General features: G+C 40.1%; 1 protein-coding gene across 2 annotated transcripts in view; it reads right to left on the reverse strand.

Moving 5' to 3' along the window:
* Window positions 1-6,663: 6,663 nt before the first annotated feature.
* The window catches only part of LOC104316970 (sodium channel protein type 5 subunit alpha-like), a 33,515-nt gene continuing 24,246 nt past the window's right edge, over window positions 6,664-15,932 (reverse strand). The window contains exons 20-25 of one of the 2 annotated variants that reach the window (XM_069778263.1): window positions 15,175-15,453; window positions 14,487-14,540; window positions 12,616-12,753; window positions 11,885-11,989; window positions 11,200-11,470; window positions 6,664-9,784 (exon numbers count right to left, since the gene is read on the reverse strand). In XM_069778263.1, coding sequence (XP_069634364.1) covers window positions 8,586-9,784; window positions 11,200-11,470; window positions 11,885-11,989; window positions 12,616-12,753; window positions 14,487-14,540; window positions 15,175-15,453 — 2,046 coding nt within the window. In that variant the 3' untranslated portion in view covers window positions 6,664-8,585. Of the gene's footprint in view, window positions 9,785-11,199; window positions 11,471-11,884; window positions 11,990-12,611; window positions 12,754-14,486; window positions 14,541-15,174; window positions 15,454-15,932 lie in introns of both variants that reach the window. The other variant, XM_069778262.1, reaches the window with a different exon arrangement.

Raw genomic sequence — 15,932 nt, forward strand, 5'->3', positions numbered from 1 at the left:
AACGTCAGGGAAGAGTGGGGAAAAAAAAATTCTGGAAGGAAAGTATTCAAATTGAGTAAGATCTTTGTCCTTCGATAAATGAGGTAGGATAAATTAAAGTTGCATTTTGCACCTGCTACACGTAACATAGATGGGAATGGGTGATGAGCAGCCGGGAGGGGCTATTTGCAGTGTCCCTCCATCCCACCAGCATCAGTGGAGCAGCCTACATGTTTACGTCTACATGGTTGACATCAAGCATCCTGCTCCCTGCCTAGAGAATCTGACAAATGCACTTGCAGAAGTTTTGCCTGCACAGAAACCCAAGTTTTGTACCCAACACAAAGACAAATGCAGGTATGAAGCCCAGCCTGTACAATGGATAAGCAAGAAAAAGCAGTCATTTCTTAAACCCCCCCCCCCCCCAAAAAAACCAGGATGAATTCTCCAAGACCACAAGCTTTGAAAACCTGGCTCCAACAAGTGCGTGATACAGTATGGTCAAAGCCAGTGGGAAGAGCAGTGTGAAGGAAACGGGGACATCCTCACCCCCACCAGCCTCCTCTGGCTGCTCACCATCAGTGGGGACAGCAGTGATTAGTGATGTATTTTGCAGCAGGGTCCAAAATAGCTCTTTTTGGTGGTCGTAGTTTAAGCCATCTTCCCAATTTGTAGCATGGCTACAACCCATCCCTCACAGGGCTTTTTCATGGGATTTGGTTTTACCTGTGAAGGCATCTTAAGCTCAGGAGTGAGCCACATGTTTTTCAAGAGCGTAAAAGCCGTCACTCTTTCCTGCAGTTGGCAAACGTGGTTGTGTGAAAGGGAGGGTTTTGGCATCCTCCACTTAAACTAAACATTTTGATCCTGCAATCAATGTCAACAAACACAGCGTGCAATATATGATACCTGATCCAGCAAAACATTAAAACCATTAATGGCTTATAACATATACAGGGGATAACAGAGCCCCATGTCATTGTGCTGTGCTTTATTAATACCACAGCAGGAGCACATCTGGGGTTAAACAAGCACACACTGATGAGGTTGTCCTACAGCTGGGTGTCAATGGAAATGCTTTCATTGCATTACACACGTCTTTTAGCACCATTTCCTCAATCCAGCTATCACTTCTTTCCTCTACCATACCCAAGATATCTGTGGCAGAGGATTGCTCCCGTGTTGAACCCCGTGGTGTAATTTCACATCAGATTCCCGGTTCTCATTTCAAAATAATGCTGCAATTCCCACCATGAGAAGAAACCTGAAAATATGACTTAAACTTCATTGAGGTAAAAGATCTGCCAAAAACATGAGCCTGAACTGCATCACCCATGTTACTGAGAGGTGAACTCCAGACCTCGCTGCCCCAGGGACCCTCACAGCCAGCAGTGGGGTTAGCCATTGAGAAGTGCCAAACCAGCACATGGGAATAGATCTATTTGAGATCTTCCCCTTTTTTTTTGGAGGGTGTAGAAGTTGTGAAAAGATTTTTGAAGATCACCAAGCAGAATGATGTAAAACTTAACCAAGCGAGTGCTCCCCATGCCAGGAAAGATGTTTCCTTTCAAGATTAAATGTTGATTTGAGGGGAGGAAATATGAAGCAAGCCAAACATTTCCAGGTTACTAATCTTATGAAGAGATATGCTGACTGACTGAATTTTCTCCTTTTAGACACGTGAAAACATATATTATTTTGATGAGCAAGCCCAGCTGCCTCTCCTCAACATAGTGCCAGACATCCGTGTTCTGGCCCCTCTCATGGCACAGGGTCATCTCCTCCCATCAGGGAGTTTGACACCAGAATAAACCATCAAGATATTCCATGGCTTACCAGGGTAGATGTATCACCTCCTTGAGATCCTCCTGCCCACAGAAGCTCACCTTACCCAAAATCATCCAGTCCCATTAAATCCATCCAAGTCTTTCTCCAGCTGCTAGCCCTCAAACCACTTCTTCTCCCAGCAAAACAGCACCCAGCTCTCCCACGCCTTACCTTGACAGAGCCAAGACACACTTCTCCCAAGCATCCACCTCTGTCCTAAATAATCACCTCCTCCCTTTTATTTATTTTTTTTTCTCCTGATCATTTATACCTTGCAGCTGGGTCCTGATGGCTGAATGGGTTAACTCTTTCCCTGCCACATCCAATAAAGCTCCTGACAGTTGGTTCCTGCTCTTCAGCTCTCAGGAGAGGGAAAATTGGCTGCATACTAGCAGGGCCATAATAATCATGACAGGCAGCAGCTATGGCACTGGTGGGTCAGATATAGGAAGACACTGAAACGAGCCAAAAGATTATTTGATTGATGAGAAAAATGCCTATGTGAGAGACTTTAAGAGGTCTTTCCACTCACATTAAATAATAAATAGAGAGGTGATAGTGAATAAGTGCCTTCATTGAATGAACGTAGCAGGTACTAAAGAATTTTTTAATGTAGCATTAAAGGCATATCAAGAACCAGTGGCTTGGAGCTGAAGTCAAGCTAATTTAAATGAAAAGGTAGGCTTGTGATTTTAGGTGTAATGCTAATTAACTGTGAAATAAATTACTGGGAGGCAGGCATTCTTTGTGATGTCTTCAGGTCAAGAGCTGTAACCCCAGCTGGACGACTTATTTTAGTCAAATGCAGCCCAACACTCACCTGCAAGATATTTGGCAGCATTTAAACCTGTTTCCAGTTCTTTTCAGTGGTGACATGACATAGTTATAACATAGTGTCCTGAGCTAAGATGACTCAGTTGGTTTGTGCTCATACTATCCCAAAGCAGACCCTCTGGATCTGCTTTTCATATCAGCTTGCACAAACGTTAGTTCAGTACCTGTCCAACAAGCTTCTGCATCTATTTGCCTGCAATTATATTAACACTTGTCCTGGACACGACTTGTGAACGTGCCAGCCTGCTCTGCTGCACCCTATGCCCTCCTGCAAAAGTCAGGAAAATCTCTTTCCACCTTCTGGTGTTGCTGTCCCAACACATATGAGGTCTCAGTTAGGGACCATCTCAGTCGACTGGATGGGATAAGCAAACACATTTTGGATGATTGGATGTTGCTGTTCTGGAGCAACTTGTGCTTTGAGACCAATAGGGTATGGGTGACAAATTTTCTAGGTGCGTTTTCCAGCTTTCCTCTGTGCCAGAGGCCTGGCCCATAGGATTGGGATCATGGAAAGCTTCCACAGGGAAACCTCACCACAGGGAAACTGCACCCCTCCTATACACTTGGGAGGAAGGGTGGTTCACGCAGGCTGTATTCACAATAAGCATTGCTCAATACTCCGGTTTAACCCTCACTGACATTTATTCCCCTCTCAGGAACAGTCATGTCTCTCGTCTCAACTTTCATTTTGTGGGATTAAATCTAGGATTCCAGGCTTCTTTTTGAAGCCTTTCTAATCCCCTGTCTATCATAGAAGCCCTTAATTCTTGTTTGAGCAGTACGACTCTTTCTTGACCATCATTTACCATGCAACCTCGCCCATGCCTTCCCATTGCATTAGGACATCCTGTACCTCACGGACTGTGTCTCAGCTGATAGATTTTCACTCACATTTTTCTGTTGCATGATTGCATCACATTGCACATCACAACCGTTCTGTTTCAGCAATTTATCCAGGTCTTTGCAGTGCTCTGCTGTTGCCATCACCTGGTAGCAAATGTCCCCATTTGGCCCCCAGTAGAAGACTTGATGCTCTCCCCTTTTACATTTTGTTTATCAGAATACCAGTGGATAAGATCTACCACATACTTCTTCCTTAGTAAGTAGATTTCAAACCTATTTTATTCAAATTTCCACTTTCCTTCAAGTCTTTCATTATTTCCCCTTCAAAATGTGTTCCACAGCCCTGCAACATGCTCAGTTCAGATTAGCAAGTCTCTGATCACTTGAATTGCTTGTTACCTCCTTTTCAAATACAAGTATTACATTTGGGTTGGATTGTGTGGATTTTTTTTTTCCCTCCTGCTACCTTTTCTGATTTGACAGATTCTCACAAAGTCGTTACTGACAGATCTGCAGTTTCATGTGCCCGTTCTCAATAGTATTTTTGAAAAGGGTTTATTTGGGCCCCCGACTCCGTTGCTTTAATTCTCTTCTGTGTTTATCCTTGGATGTACTCACATTTCCATTCAAACATTTCTTGTTAGCCAAGGAAAATATAATCCCATATTGAATATCGTCTTCATTGAACACAGGGGAGAATATTTACCTGGTCTTTATCATAAATATAGATATAGGTAAAGCTGTCCAAAAATCTCATCCCAGCACCGTTTTGAGCCAATCTTACATCTTTCTTTATTTTTACTTCTTCTTTCTTATATAGCTGATGAGTTATTTATTACTGTTTCAATTTCCTATTCATGGTCTAATTCTCTTTTACACTGGAAGTTCCCACTCATTTAATTTTCTGACCTTTAAAGTATAGCTTTCTTTTAGCACAACCCTTTGTCCCACTCCTTCTAAGCTCTCTCCTTGCTGCTAATACTCTTTTTTTAAGACAGTTATTTATCTGTTTAGGCTCGATCTCTATAGTTGGAATAGAGGCCTCAACTTTTTTTGCACTTTGAATATGTCATTTTGAACTAAAACCACTAGGAGGAAGCATTCAACAAGTTTCCTGTCCTGTTGCAGATGTCTGTCTTAATTTTCTGAGAGTTTCAGGCAGGAACCAAGGGGTCTGCTGGGTCACATATCCCCTTGAAAGTGCTGTGACACATAATCCCTTGAAGAAATATATAACTATTCACCTTTCGGTCAGACTGGCTTCTCTGCTCCTCCTGCAAAGCTGACTCCACCCTCTGAAGAACAGAAACCACTTCTAATTTCCAGGGTATTTTTTTCCCTGACTATTCTATTTGTCTTTTAAACATTTCTCTCCCTAGCTCATATTTTCCCACCTCCTTTATTTACTGAGAGTTATGATGCATCCTCTCAGCTGTTATTTCTAGGCTGAACAAAATAAACTTGAATCTCTTTTCATAACATAGATTGTTATTCATTCTAGTATTGCTTCTCTGCACTTGGTCCAGTTTTAATTCACAGCTGCTGAATTGCAAAGGTATCTGGCAAATGAGAGGAAAAAACTTCTCTTTTCTTTCAAGTGCAATACGTGTTCCATGCCATGCAGATCCATTGATTTGCCCGAGAGCTGAGAAACACTGAACTAAATGGTCTGCATAGTCCCATTAATAATGATAGTAGTACCAGTGGTAAAATCAGTCTATCTTATGCTACAGGTCCTGATTTTTGCTGAAGAAAATAGCTTTTTATTGATTAGTTCCATGCAGTCTTTTTTTTTTTTTTTTTTAACTCTTTTGACTGGATTGCAAATATTCAAGGCCTTTCCATTACTTTGATTTCCTGTGACAAATGTGTGTGCTTTAGATAGTGAAATCAAGCCCACTACAGAGAAGAGAGGTACGGTTGTTCTGGTATTCTCATGTCTTTTATTGGTATATTTATTACGCTACATCACTATCAAAGAAACAAACAGAAACATCATGTTATTGAGCTGGTGTTTCTCATGGACTGCCAAAGGCAAAAGCTCTCAGCCCTCATGTTTTTGTTGCCTGTTAATAACCTCTTTAAAAATGCAATAATTTGGGGTAAAATTTGTAAGTGATACATAGCTTATGGAGGAGGTAACTGTTAAAGAGACCAGGCTGTTAATGCAATGCTCTCAGAATAGTGGCTAAAAGGGGGCAGGCACATAAAATGTTGTTTAATATGACCAAAAAGGAGAGCAATCTATCTGGAAACAACACTGTCTGCCACACAGCCATCACAAGAAACGAGGAATTTAGTATGGACATAGGTAGGATCCAAAATTAAGAGGTTTCAGAGGAGAACCAGAAGGATTAAAGAACACGGCAAGAGATTTGCCTTCCCCAAAACGATACCACCTTTACTCAGAAGGGCTTCTGCAAAAGGCAAAATTCACCCTAGGGGGTACTTGTCATTTCTTGCACTAATAAACAGCTCATTTAAGGTACCAAATGATCTTTTGCATCTTACCTCCTACACTGGTGAAGCTCTGACTCAGCTTCAGGGTGGCCCTTCCCAGACAGACAGACTTCAGTGAGGCTTGTTTGTAGCTGACTGTCAATAAACTATTCTTACAATCAGAAATACCCCTTCCTGGAACACAAACTGGCAAAAATGAGTTGCACTACCTTTGGGTATGGATGGGTTTAAACACATAATCTCCTGAGAGGATGCGATGTCAGGGCTGTTCAGTGCACACCCAAATCAGTGAGAACAGTGCGTGCAGCTCGCTACTACTCGACGGACCCTGGACATCATGGGAAGCAGATATCAAACAGGCTGGAGCTGGGAAAAACCATCTCACAAGTGCCATGTAGTGAACTCCTGAACTGTGGTGGGTCACAAACTGGGTAAGGGTCTTAAAAATCAGTTTAGCTAACTAAACCCATTTAACTTTATTACTTATTTTGTATTTGTTAGTTTTATTTTTTATTGTGAAGGAATAGAGTCCCCTAAGTCCCAATGGCACAGAGCTGGTGACTTCTCTGGTATGACGCAAGTTCCCTGTGCACCTATCTTAAAATCTGAGGAAGCATTAGTCAAAACTAATTAAAGGTGCTACGATGCCAGGAATGGCTAGGAGAAGCTAAGGGAAATACCACAGAGGAAATTAAAAGGTACTATAAATATTATTTATTTGCAATCAGTGTTCAGACAGTATTAACTGAAAAAAAGAGTCTCATTATTAGGTGTAATTTAACATTCATAGTAAAAGAGAATTTCTGTCCAAAAAGCTCACAATCTGAAGAGGTGAAAAAGACAGGAGAAGAAGAAAGCGACACAAGACGGCACATACAACTGCCACCATAGAGAAGGGGTGTTGAAGAAGGCAGGCAACTTGCCGCAGGTTGCAAGCAAGGTGTACTGCAGGTCCCACTCAGTCACAAAACCCGGGTTCCTTTCTGGCTGAAATCAGTGTGGAGGGAAAAGCTCACCTGAGCCTTGCCAGAACCTGCCAAACCCAACAGTGACCACACAGCTACAACCTTGCGACTAAGAAAAATAAAAAGCATCTTACACTAGTTTGTGTGTAACATGTTTGAAGTTTAAATGAGAAATTAAAATGTCAAGGGTAATTTATGACTATGTCTAGTACATGACAAAGGATAACACAACAGTCGTTAGACAGCAAAGTGCATCAGCTGGAAGTATCTCCAAAGTACATGTACAAAGGACAAAAGACTGACTACTGTTTGGGCATGTGTTTTTCTGAGAAGCCCAAGCTGGTAAGGAAATGAAGAAAGATAAAGAACTTAATAAGGAAAATGTGGTCAGGATCATAAGGGACTATGCACACACATACTTTCACGAGAAGAAGAATTTATGATGACATCCTTAGTCTTATGTTAACCCCAGATCCAAATGCTTCAACCCACATTTCCTAATTGTTCATATTACTCGTACTTTGGTTTCTTCTAATCTTTGCAGGAGGGAGAAAACAGGTCCTGCCATCAGAGAAGCACAGACAGAGGCGGAAAGGCTCCTACCACCAATGGGACACATCTACCTTAGGTCAAGGCCTCGTTCCATGGCCATGGATGATGCTCACCACCATGACTAAGGGCAGCTCCAATGGGCCCTATGTGGTGCTCCCCAGCCAGGGTTTCTGACGTCTAAGGGAGTGGTTGAAGTGATGCTGCCAATTTCCACCCAGTAGAAATGTTTGTTTGTGTCTCTCTTCTCTACCACATTGGCAGGAATGAACATGAGCATGAAACTTGAACGTTCTGTGAAGTTTGAGGGAAGTATGTAATAAAAACAATTTGATATGGAGTGACTGATAGACACACAGCACGGCTGCCTTTGCATTGCTGCCAGAGGAAACCAGGTTAAAAAAAATAATCCTCACAGAAAAAATATAAAGCAAGGTTTTACTCAGCTCTGTACAACTTCCGTAATACTGAGTTGTATTTATTATTTGATTAAGCTGCAGTAACACAACTACAATAGCATACATGCCATGACTTATTCTGTAAACCAATCGTAGTGGAAGAAGTCCACTACACTGTGGCATATCTGTGGATCATGCAGTGGCTGTGTTTGTGGTACATCGGTCCCCAAACATAAAAAAAATACCAAAAAGAAAACCAGCAGCCATTTGCTTAACAGGTTTATAATGAGAGTACCAATTAGGAATAGACTAAGGGTAAATTTTAGCTCCTTTCCCTTTGGCAATTCATCTTAACATTGACATTCTTTTTTTGTTCTCTGGTAGATCCGTTGGTGCTTGGGCTTTTCTCTGCTTCTTGCACCGAGGGTAATGTCAGCAGACGTTACCTATCGTTGCTGAGAATACGCCACAGCACTCGGGTACTGCGGGACTCGCTTTGCAGGGGAGTGCCCTTGATCAAACAGATCCAAAACCTGTCTCTGCACATGTAAGTATTGAACAAAGCTGAACATAGCAGAGCCAAAGGCTATGATTTAGCATCTACCACAGTAAAGTGATTGTGATGAACGGACTTTGTTTATTAGGGAGGCTGCCTCAGCTGACATGTGTTTACAATATCAGCTTCTGTGAACATTTTAAAATATTCTTAACAACATTGTAAGATGAGCTATTTAATGTCTGGATATTGTTGATTACCTGTAATTTCTCCATTCTCAACCATGAGATTGCCACTACTGGCTCTTGTGACACTGTCGTATGATGGAGGAAAAGATGCTGAGGACAAAGTTTCAGATTTCTCAGGACTCCTACCATAGTTTTCACCCATCATAGATGCAATAAGTCCTTCTTTCTCTGGAGCAGCATCTCCAACAGTGTCAGTACTGCAAGTTCTGTGATGGTACAGGTAAGAAGCCTGCTTTATGGAGCGCAGGAGCAAATGACTCCTGTAGGCACGCTGGATGACAGTAGCAGAAGCTTCCTCTTGTCTGTGTCTGAGTGTAGTAGAGATTGGCTCGTAGGATTTTTTTGATGGATTGGCAGCCATGAACTTCTCCTCCATTTGTACTTTCAGAGTATCCAGCTCCCCAGAATCTCCTAACACTCGTTTGGTAAAAGCAAACAAGATATCCAAGCAGTGGATCCTGTCTCCACTGACCATAGGCAGGTCCATTGCTATGAGTTCAACTTTGTTTGGTTTTGGTACACGTAAAGGTTCAGCCAGAGCATCTGCAAAGTCTGAAAGCGCAGAGAAAGTTATAAACTGACTTGCCTCAGGATCAAACTTCTCCCAGATTTCATAAAAGATGTCAAAGTCATCTTCCCCTAAAGGCTCTGTACTTTCCTCAGTAGCAGCATTGAAGTTCTCCAGAATAACAGCTATATACATGTTTACAACAATGAGAAATGATATAATGATGTAACTTACGAAATAAATAATACCTATGGCAGGTTTACCACATTCGCCTATAGTACCATTTACATTTGGATCACAGTACGGTGGCCCAGTGTTTAAAATAGGACTGAGAAGACCATCCCAGCCAGCTGACGTGGTGATTTGGAAGAGACAGAGCATGCTGTTAGCAAAGGTTTGGAAGTTGAACATATCGTCAATGCCATCTTCCATCTTCACGTAGGCAAAGTTAGCCATGCCAAAAATAGCATAAATGAACATGACCAGAAAAAGCAAGAGGCCAATGTTGAATAGAGCAGGTAGGGACATCATTAATGCGAAAAGCAGAGTTCGAATTCCTTTGGCAGCCCGGATGAGTCTCAGTATTCGTCCAATCCGAGCCAAGCGAATGACCCTGAAGAGTATAGGTGGTAAGAAATGTTCAAATGCTGTACTGATGCCAGAAAGCAGTAAGGCTAAAACGGAAAGGATAACAACTGGTTAGAATATCGCATTTCTGCTTAACTAGTAAGTAGGATGAAATGATAATATCTGTACAGTTGAAAAATACCTGATGTGTGTGTGCTAAGACCCTAGTAGAGCAACCTTTAACAGAAGGTAGAGTTGAAAAAATAGCTGTAGAAATCAGCAATTATGAACTACATTCTTCAGCCACCAGAAGAGAGTACCCGTTGCACTAAGGATCGCAAGCACCTTTCTATGCACAACTTCAAATATCCATATTGATGGTTTTCTTTGACACTGGTTGCATGAATACTTCAGCAAGTGCAGGTTATATATTTACCTTCTAAATTTGACTTCAGATATAGACACTACAAAGTTAAACTAAGAAAACTAGATATAATCATACTGTCACGGTCATCATTTCAGTAATATAGTCAAGATATACATAAGCAAACCAGTGATGAACACAGAAGTTGTGCATGACACTCTACAACGGCTTTTAGTTCATTCAGGGACATAGCTACACATAGATGTTATTTTATCTTTAGTTTGTATGAAAAAATGACAGATCTAGTAGCACTAGAAGAGGTTTGGCTTTTCTAGGTTTAGATGTTTTGGATACATTTTTCTGGATTTCCACTCCAGGAACTTAATTTCTCAAGGAAGAACCATATTCTTACTGGAATCTTACTTACCCAAAACATAAGTCATAGTAAAGAAACAAGTATTTTTCTTCCCCTAAATGCCTTCTGCTATTTTGGCAGTACTGGTCCTAGGAATAGTTAAATTGGCAGAAAGCTCAAATTGGCAGAAGAGCTCTTCACACCATTCTTCCGTTGCAAACCCTTCAACTAAATGCTAATAGATTTGTGTTGTTCCTTTCTATCCTATTACACAGTGTGAACCCTTATTTTCAATCAGCCATGCCTGAATTTCCAGAAACTGTATTCTGTAGTCTATAATCTAACTCCAGTCTTCAGATTGTCTCTGTATTTCAGTTCTCTGTCACAAACACAGATGACAAACCCAGCAATTTTTATCTGGGTGAAGATTTCTTAGCTGGCACTAAATCTGTAACAATGGAAATTACCACGTAATGTGGTGCTGGTATGATGGGTTATTCATTCTGTATTTCAGACTAGGTAAAAAACAACCTAAAGAACCATTATGAAAGATTTTACATAACACAGCTACCTTTTTTTTTTTTTACTACTTATTAAAAGAAAATAGCAGAAATTTTAAAAAATCTTATTTCATATTATTTTAATATAATCATGGTGGGCTTTTTAGTTCTTTTTCCTCAAGACTTTACAGTATTATGATTTCCATTTCAACATCCATTTGCAGTTGATAAATTTTAACAATTTTTTTCTGAAAAGAGTAATAATTGACTCAGTAAAGAATTTTCCAAACCAATTTTACTTACCAACAAGTGACATAATCACAACAACTAAGTCAAATATGTTCCAGGCATTTGAGAAGTAGTACTGCCTCAGAGCCACCAATTTCAGTACACATTCAGTAGTGAAGATGGCAACGAAGAGTATATTGATTTTGTTAAGGATGTTAGTCTTCGTTTCACTTTGCTCATGGGTTTCCACCATCATGGTGATCATGTTAAGGCAGATGAGAATCATGATGACAACGTCAAAGGCTTGGCGTGTTACAATGTCAAAAAGGAACCCTTGGTATCTGTTCTAGAGGGAAAAAGTACATTTGGCATCAGTTATGAAAGCAGGGAGTACTCATCCATACATGTTTCCAACAGCTCCAGTTTTTATGTTGCAAAGTCACTCACCTATAGTGAAGTCAGAGAAATTTAGGAAAAGCAGAAAATAAAAAGGACATTAAAAATCCCTTCCCAGTTTAATCAGTTCCAAGGTGAATGTAAAACTCAATAATATTTATGCAGAGAACTTAATAAATATTTAACCTGTAAAATCTTTCAGTGCAACTTTTTGGCATGCAATTGACTTTAGAGCACTGTCTGAGTATCAATGTAAAGACAGTATAAATAATTTATATGCAATATATAAACATATGCACTTTTCAGTGAATTAAATTGCACTTTTGCAATGCATTTTCCTTTTGAAGAATTCAGACAGTCTTACCAGTGGTCTTGGAATGGGTTTTTGAGGTTTCTTGGATCCCAACTTTTTCATTGCATTGTAATATTTTTTCTGTTCTTCTGTCATAAAGATATCTTCCCCACCTAAGTATATAAAGAAATGTCACTGTTATTTGGTGAGAAAGCAGCACTGTTTTAGTTAAAAATTCTAAAATGCTGGAAACTAACATTCTTTCTTTCTTCACATCTTGCTGGTACTAGCCCTTCTCAAAACGTGTAATTGTGTCCAAAAAAATAGAGTGGCACAAACCATACGTTCACAGAGCAGAAGTCCTGGGGTGAAACCCAGCTAGCTCAGAAAGCATGAAAACAAAGGATCTACTGAAAACCTGGACAGGAACAAATCTTTCCTTGGCTCATCCTGGTCTTGCTGAATATCCACAATACTCACCAGAGCAACCGTACCAGACCACTTTCTAAATAACGAGTCTCCTGTTGTGCTCAGTTCCCAAAAAGGAGCAAAATTTTAAGCGGCTGCAGAAAAGATGTCATTGCCTTTGAAATGTTGGGAAAGAGCTAGGTGTTCAGGTTATAGGGGAAAAAAAAGGAGGAAGAAACTCACCCTGGGTGTTACATCTGCTAACTTAATTACTAATGCTCTTGTAAATGTCAATAGAAGTTTTTTAGAGTCTATGTATAGCAAGGACCTTGTTCTCCAAAGATAGTATTGCTCAAGAGATAGTAGGTGCCTGGGAGCACAACCAATGTACTTATCTTTTTCTTTTGTTGGTTGAAGTTGTCGATAATAACACCAACAAAGAGATTCAGGGTAAAGAAAGATCCAAAGATGATAAAGTTCACAAAGTAGAGATACATAAATAGGCTGTGCTCCATTTCCGGCTGCTCATTTTTCTGCAAGAATGAGAAGCAACATGAAAATGACCAGTTACAACACAGGTTCAATTTGGAATAATCTTCATACTGTTAATCCTCTCACAAATTGATTCCAGGAAGAACTAAGATTTACAGCCCTACTGCTACTTCTGACAAAATTCATATGGTTTAAAACTACTAATGGTGCATAACACAAAATATTTTATGTATACGACGCCTTTGGAAGGAGCATGAAATGATGGAAGAAAGTAACATTCATATGGTGACTACAGGATGCATGAAAATTCTAGGACTTTGTAGGGACATTATTGCTCAGATGCTGACTGCTATCCCTTTTGAAATTAAACATGAACTTTATGAAATGATTCACCAGGCACAACACTCGAGAGATAACTAACCAGAAAATACAGCTCAAAATAATAGTACTACAACGTGTTTGTACTATGGCAACTCGTTAATTTGATTTTTTTACAATTTTTTTTTTATGTAGTTTCTTGCTAGATCATTGCAGAACAGGATAATTTAATTCATACTGATATATTTGCACTGAAAAACTTGTAGAGTAAAACCTAGTCTTTGATTAATGGTGAATGAGGTTTACTTTTATTCTAAATTTCTGGTTTTTTACAAAAGCTGATTGTTGTGGGGATTTTTTTCTTTTCAAACCTGACTTGAAATCCTACCATTTGCAACTGATTGGGGGCCTACTAAAGTCAATAGAAACAGTTATTGAATTGGACATTCCTGACGTGATTTTCACAAGCGTTTCAGAAGCATCAGTTCGGCTTCTTCCGATAAGAATAGGAGTTGTAAATTGCTCAGTACTTGAAAAATCAAGCAAACTATTTTGCAGTCAAATTCCAAGCTCTTGCCATTAAAAATCTAGGCTTAGATATGTTTTTTTCTTCTTGGCAAAAAACTTCTTCTGTGGCTATTGTAGATAAAAACAAAACCAGAACAAGAAAAAGAGTTTTTCAAATTGAAACACAAACACCCCCATTTTTATCTATGGTTACTTTTAAAATTGATTCCTTTGAAGTCATAAACAATTAAGATATCCTGAAATTCTTTGCCTCCAAAGACATACCACTTTGTTCTGTATAACATTGGATGATACTTCTGATAAGACAGCAAACGCTACTGTCAATGTAAACGGTAGATAAAATAGTACACTGGTGATGGCTGACAGTGTATTTTAAATGGTTGCTTATCCACAATAGCTCAATTCTTGATAAGTCTGGTTTTATGTTTTGAAGTGGACTTTAAACTTTGTCACGGTAAAACATTCATAAAAGATGTGTGAAGGTGGGTGCCTCCATGTGAGTGGGAACTCTGAACTCCCCTGCTAGCTGATGCACATCCAGTTATTAGTAGAGTCAATGTAGTATAAAGAGGTGCTCAGCTGAACAATATAGATACCCAGGGTGAGCTGAAATGCTCCCTAGATCCCTCTGAGCATATTGACTAGATCTCCATTAACCATACAGGGCACTTGGAGATGAACTCACACAGCGACCTTACAGCATAGGTAACTGCATTTAGGTGAGTGGATCTGAAGTTGAATCCCACTTGCTGTTACAACAAATTAGGTTACTATGAGTCATTCATAGATGAAACGTTTACACCAGCTGAAAAAAATAATTACTGGAAAGTTCTAGCACAAGCAGTAGATATAAAAGTGCAAAAATCGTAATGTTTTTCTAGAAAGCGGTAGCATTAGCAAAAAATACAGTTTGAATATAGTGACTGACCTCTCGTGAATCTACTGCCGCATACATGATTTCCATCCAACCTTTAAATGTTGCCTAGAGTGAGAGATTATGGAAAACGTGTTGAACTTTCAGGGTAAAAGTCTTCACATTATTTGCAATATCCAAATGACGCTGACTGGAGTAAGAGCCTTTGGTATGGTCACAAACACATAGCACCAAGCTCTGACGTTAGGGAAACTTGCCCCTGGGGTACGTGTAGGCATTCTCAGCCTTATCAGGACGTGAAAGCTTGCTAGGGTGGGACAGAACATGTTGTCCTAGGATGCTGACAGGAAAAACCTTAACTAGCATGGTCTACCCAAGGCCTTACAAACCTCATGGCTGAAAAAAAAAAATCTGTATTACAGAATATTAGTTCAGTATCTGCCCCAGATTTCCTTCTGAAATTGACTCCAGCTCTCAGTCTCATGAACCTGCTGGTGGCTGAAACAGAACTTGTCCACCAGATGCCTACTTCATCACCTGGGAAATCACAGCAGGATCTAATTTTTCCCCCTATTTCCATTTGTGTGCACGAGCAGCACTGGTGTTTGAACAGCCAGCTAGAAGGGAAAAGCAAGCTGTATGATACCACTCCTCTCCATCACTCCGAGAGATGAGTTAGGAGCTGACAGGAGGTCAAGCCCGTCTGACATGGTGCTGACTAGTGAAGGCAAGCAGCACTTACCACCTGAAGAAGAGCCAGGTAGCCAGAGCCAACATTATCAAAGTTGACTTTAACGTTGACCCAGAATATTTTTCCTGTGTTATTATACATTTTGCAGTCTGTTATGTTATTGATCGAACCATTCAATTCTGAATCTTCTTCTGTCAGATTGACACATTTCCCAAACTTCCCAGCAAAGAGGTTCACTCCCATGATGCTAAAGATGAGCCAGAAGATGAGGCAGACAAGCAGAACGTTCATGATGGAAGGGATGGCTCCCAGGAGGGCATTGACCACCACCTTGAATGAAACGGGAGAGGAAAAATACACTTAAACAAAGATGGGCTCAAGTATTTGCTCAGTGCAATAAGCAGTCACTTAGTCATCTCAGCAAACAGAAACCTAATGTTTTCCATGTCAATACTAGGCACAGCTGGCATGGGTACCTTGAGCAAAGATTCAAAGGTCCATAGTATCTCTTAGGCTTTCAAAGGAATAGTTGATATTTTTGGGGCTGCTGTGAGCCACCACCGCATAAGTATACTACAATATGAGTCCATCCTCTTTTGATGACTTTCCCTTGGTTTTGGAGTGGGGGATGTTTTGTTTGTTTGTTTTAAACTCTTATAACGCAAAATTTCTGAAGTATTCATCCATAAGCACTAGTGCAGAGAATTGTATTATTAAGGCTGTAGAAAGTAGTTTTTAAAAGGATCAGTAATAACTCTCCAGTAGCATTTTGTTAGACCTATGATATTTAGTGGATTATGACTGTGTTT

Source organism: Haliaeetus albicilla, chromosome 2 (genome assembly GCF_947461875.1).
Source record: "Haliaeetus albicilla chromosome 2, bHalAlb1.1, whole genome shotgun sequence".
Taxonomy (NCBI): domain Eukaryota; kingdom Metazoa; phylum Chordata; class Aves; order Accipitriformes; family Accipitridae; genus Haliaeetus; species Haliaeetus albicilla.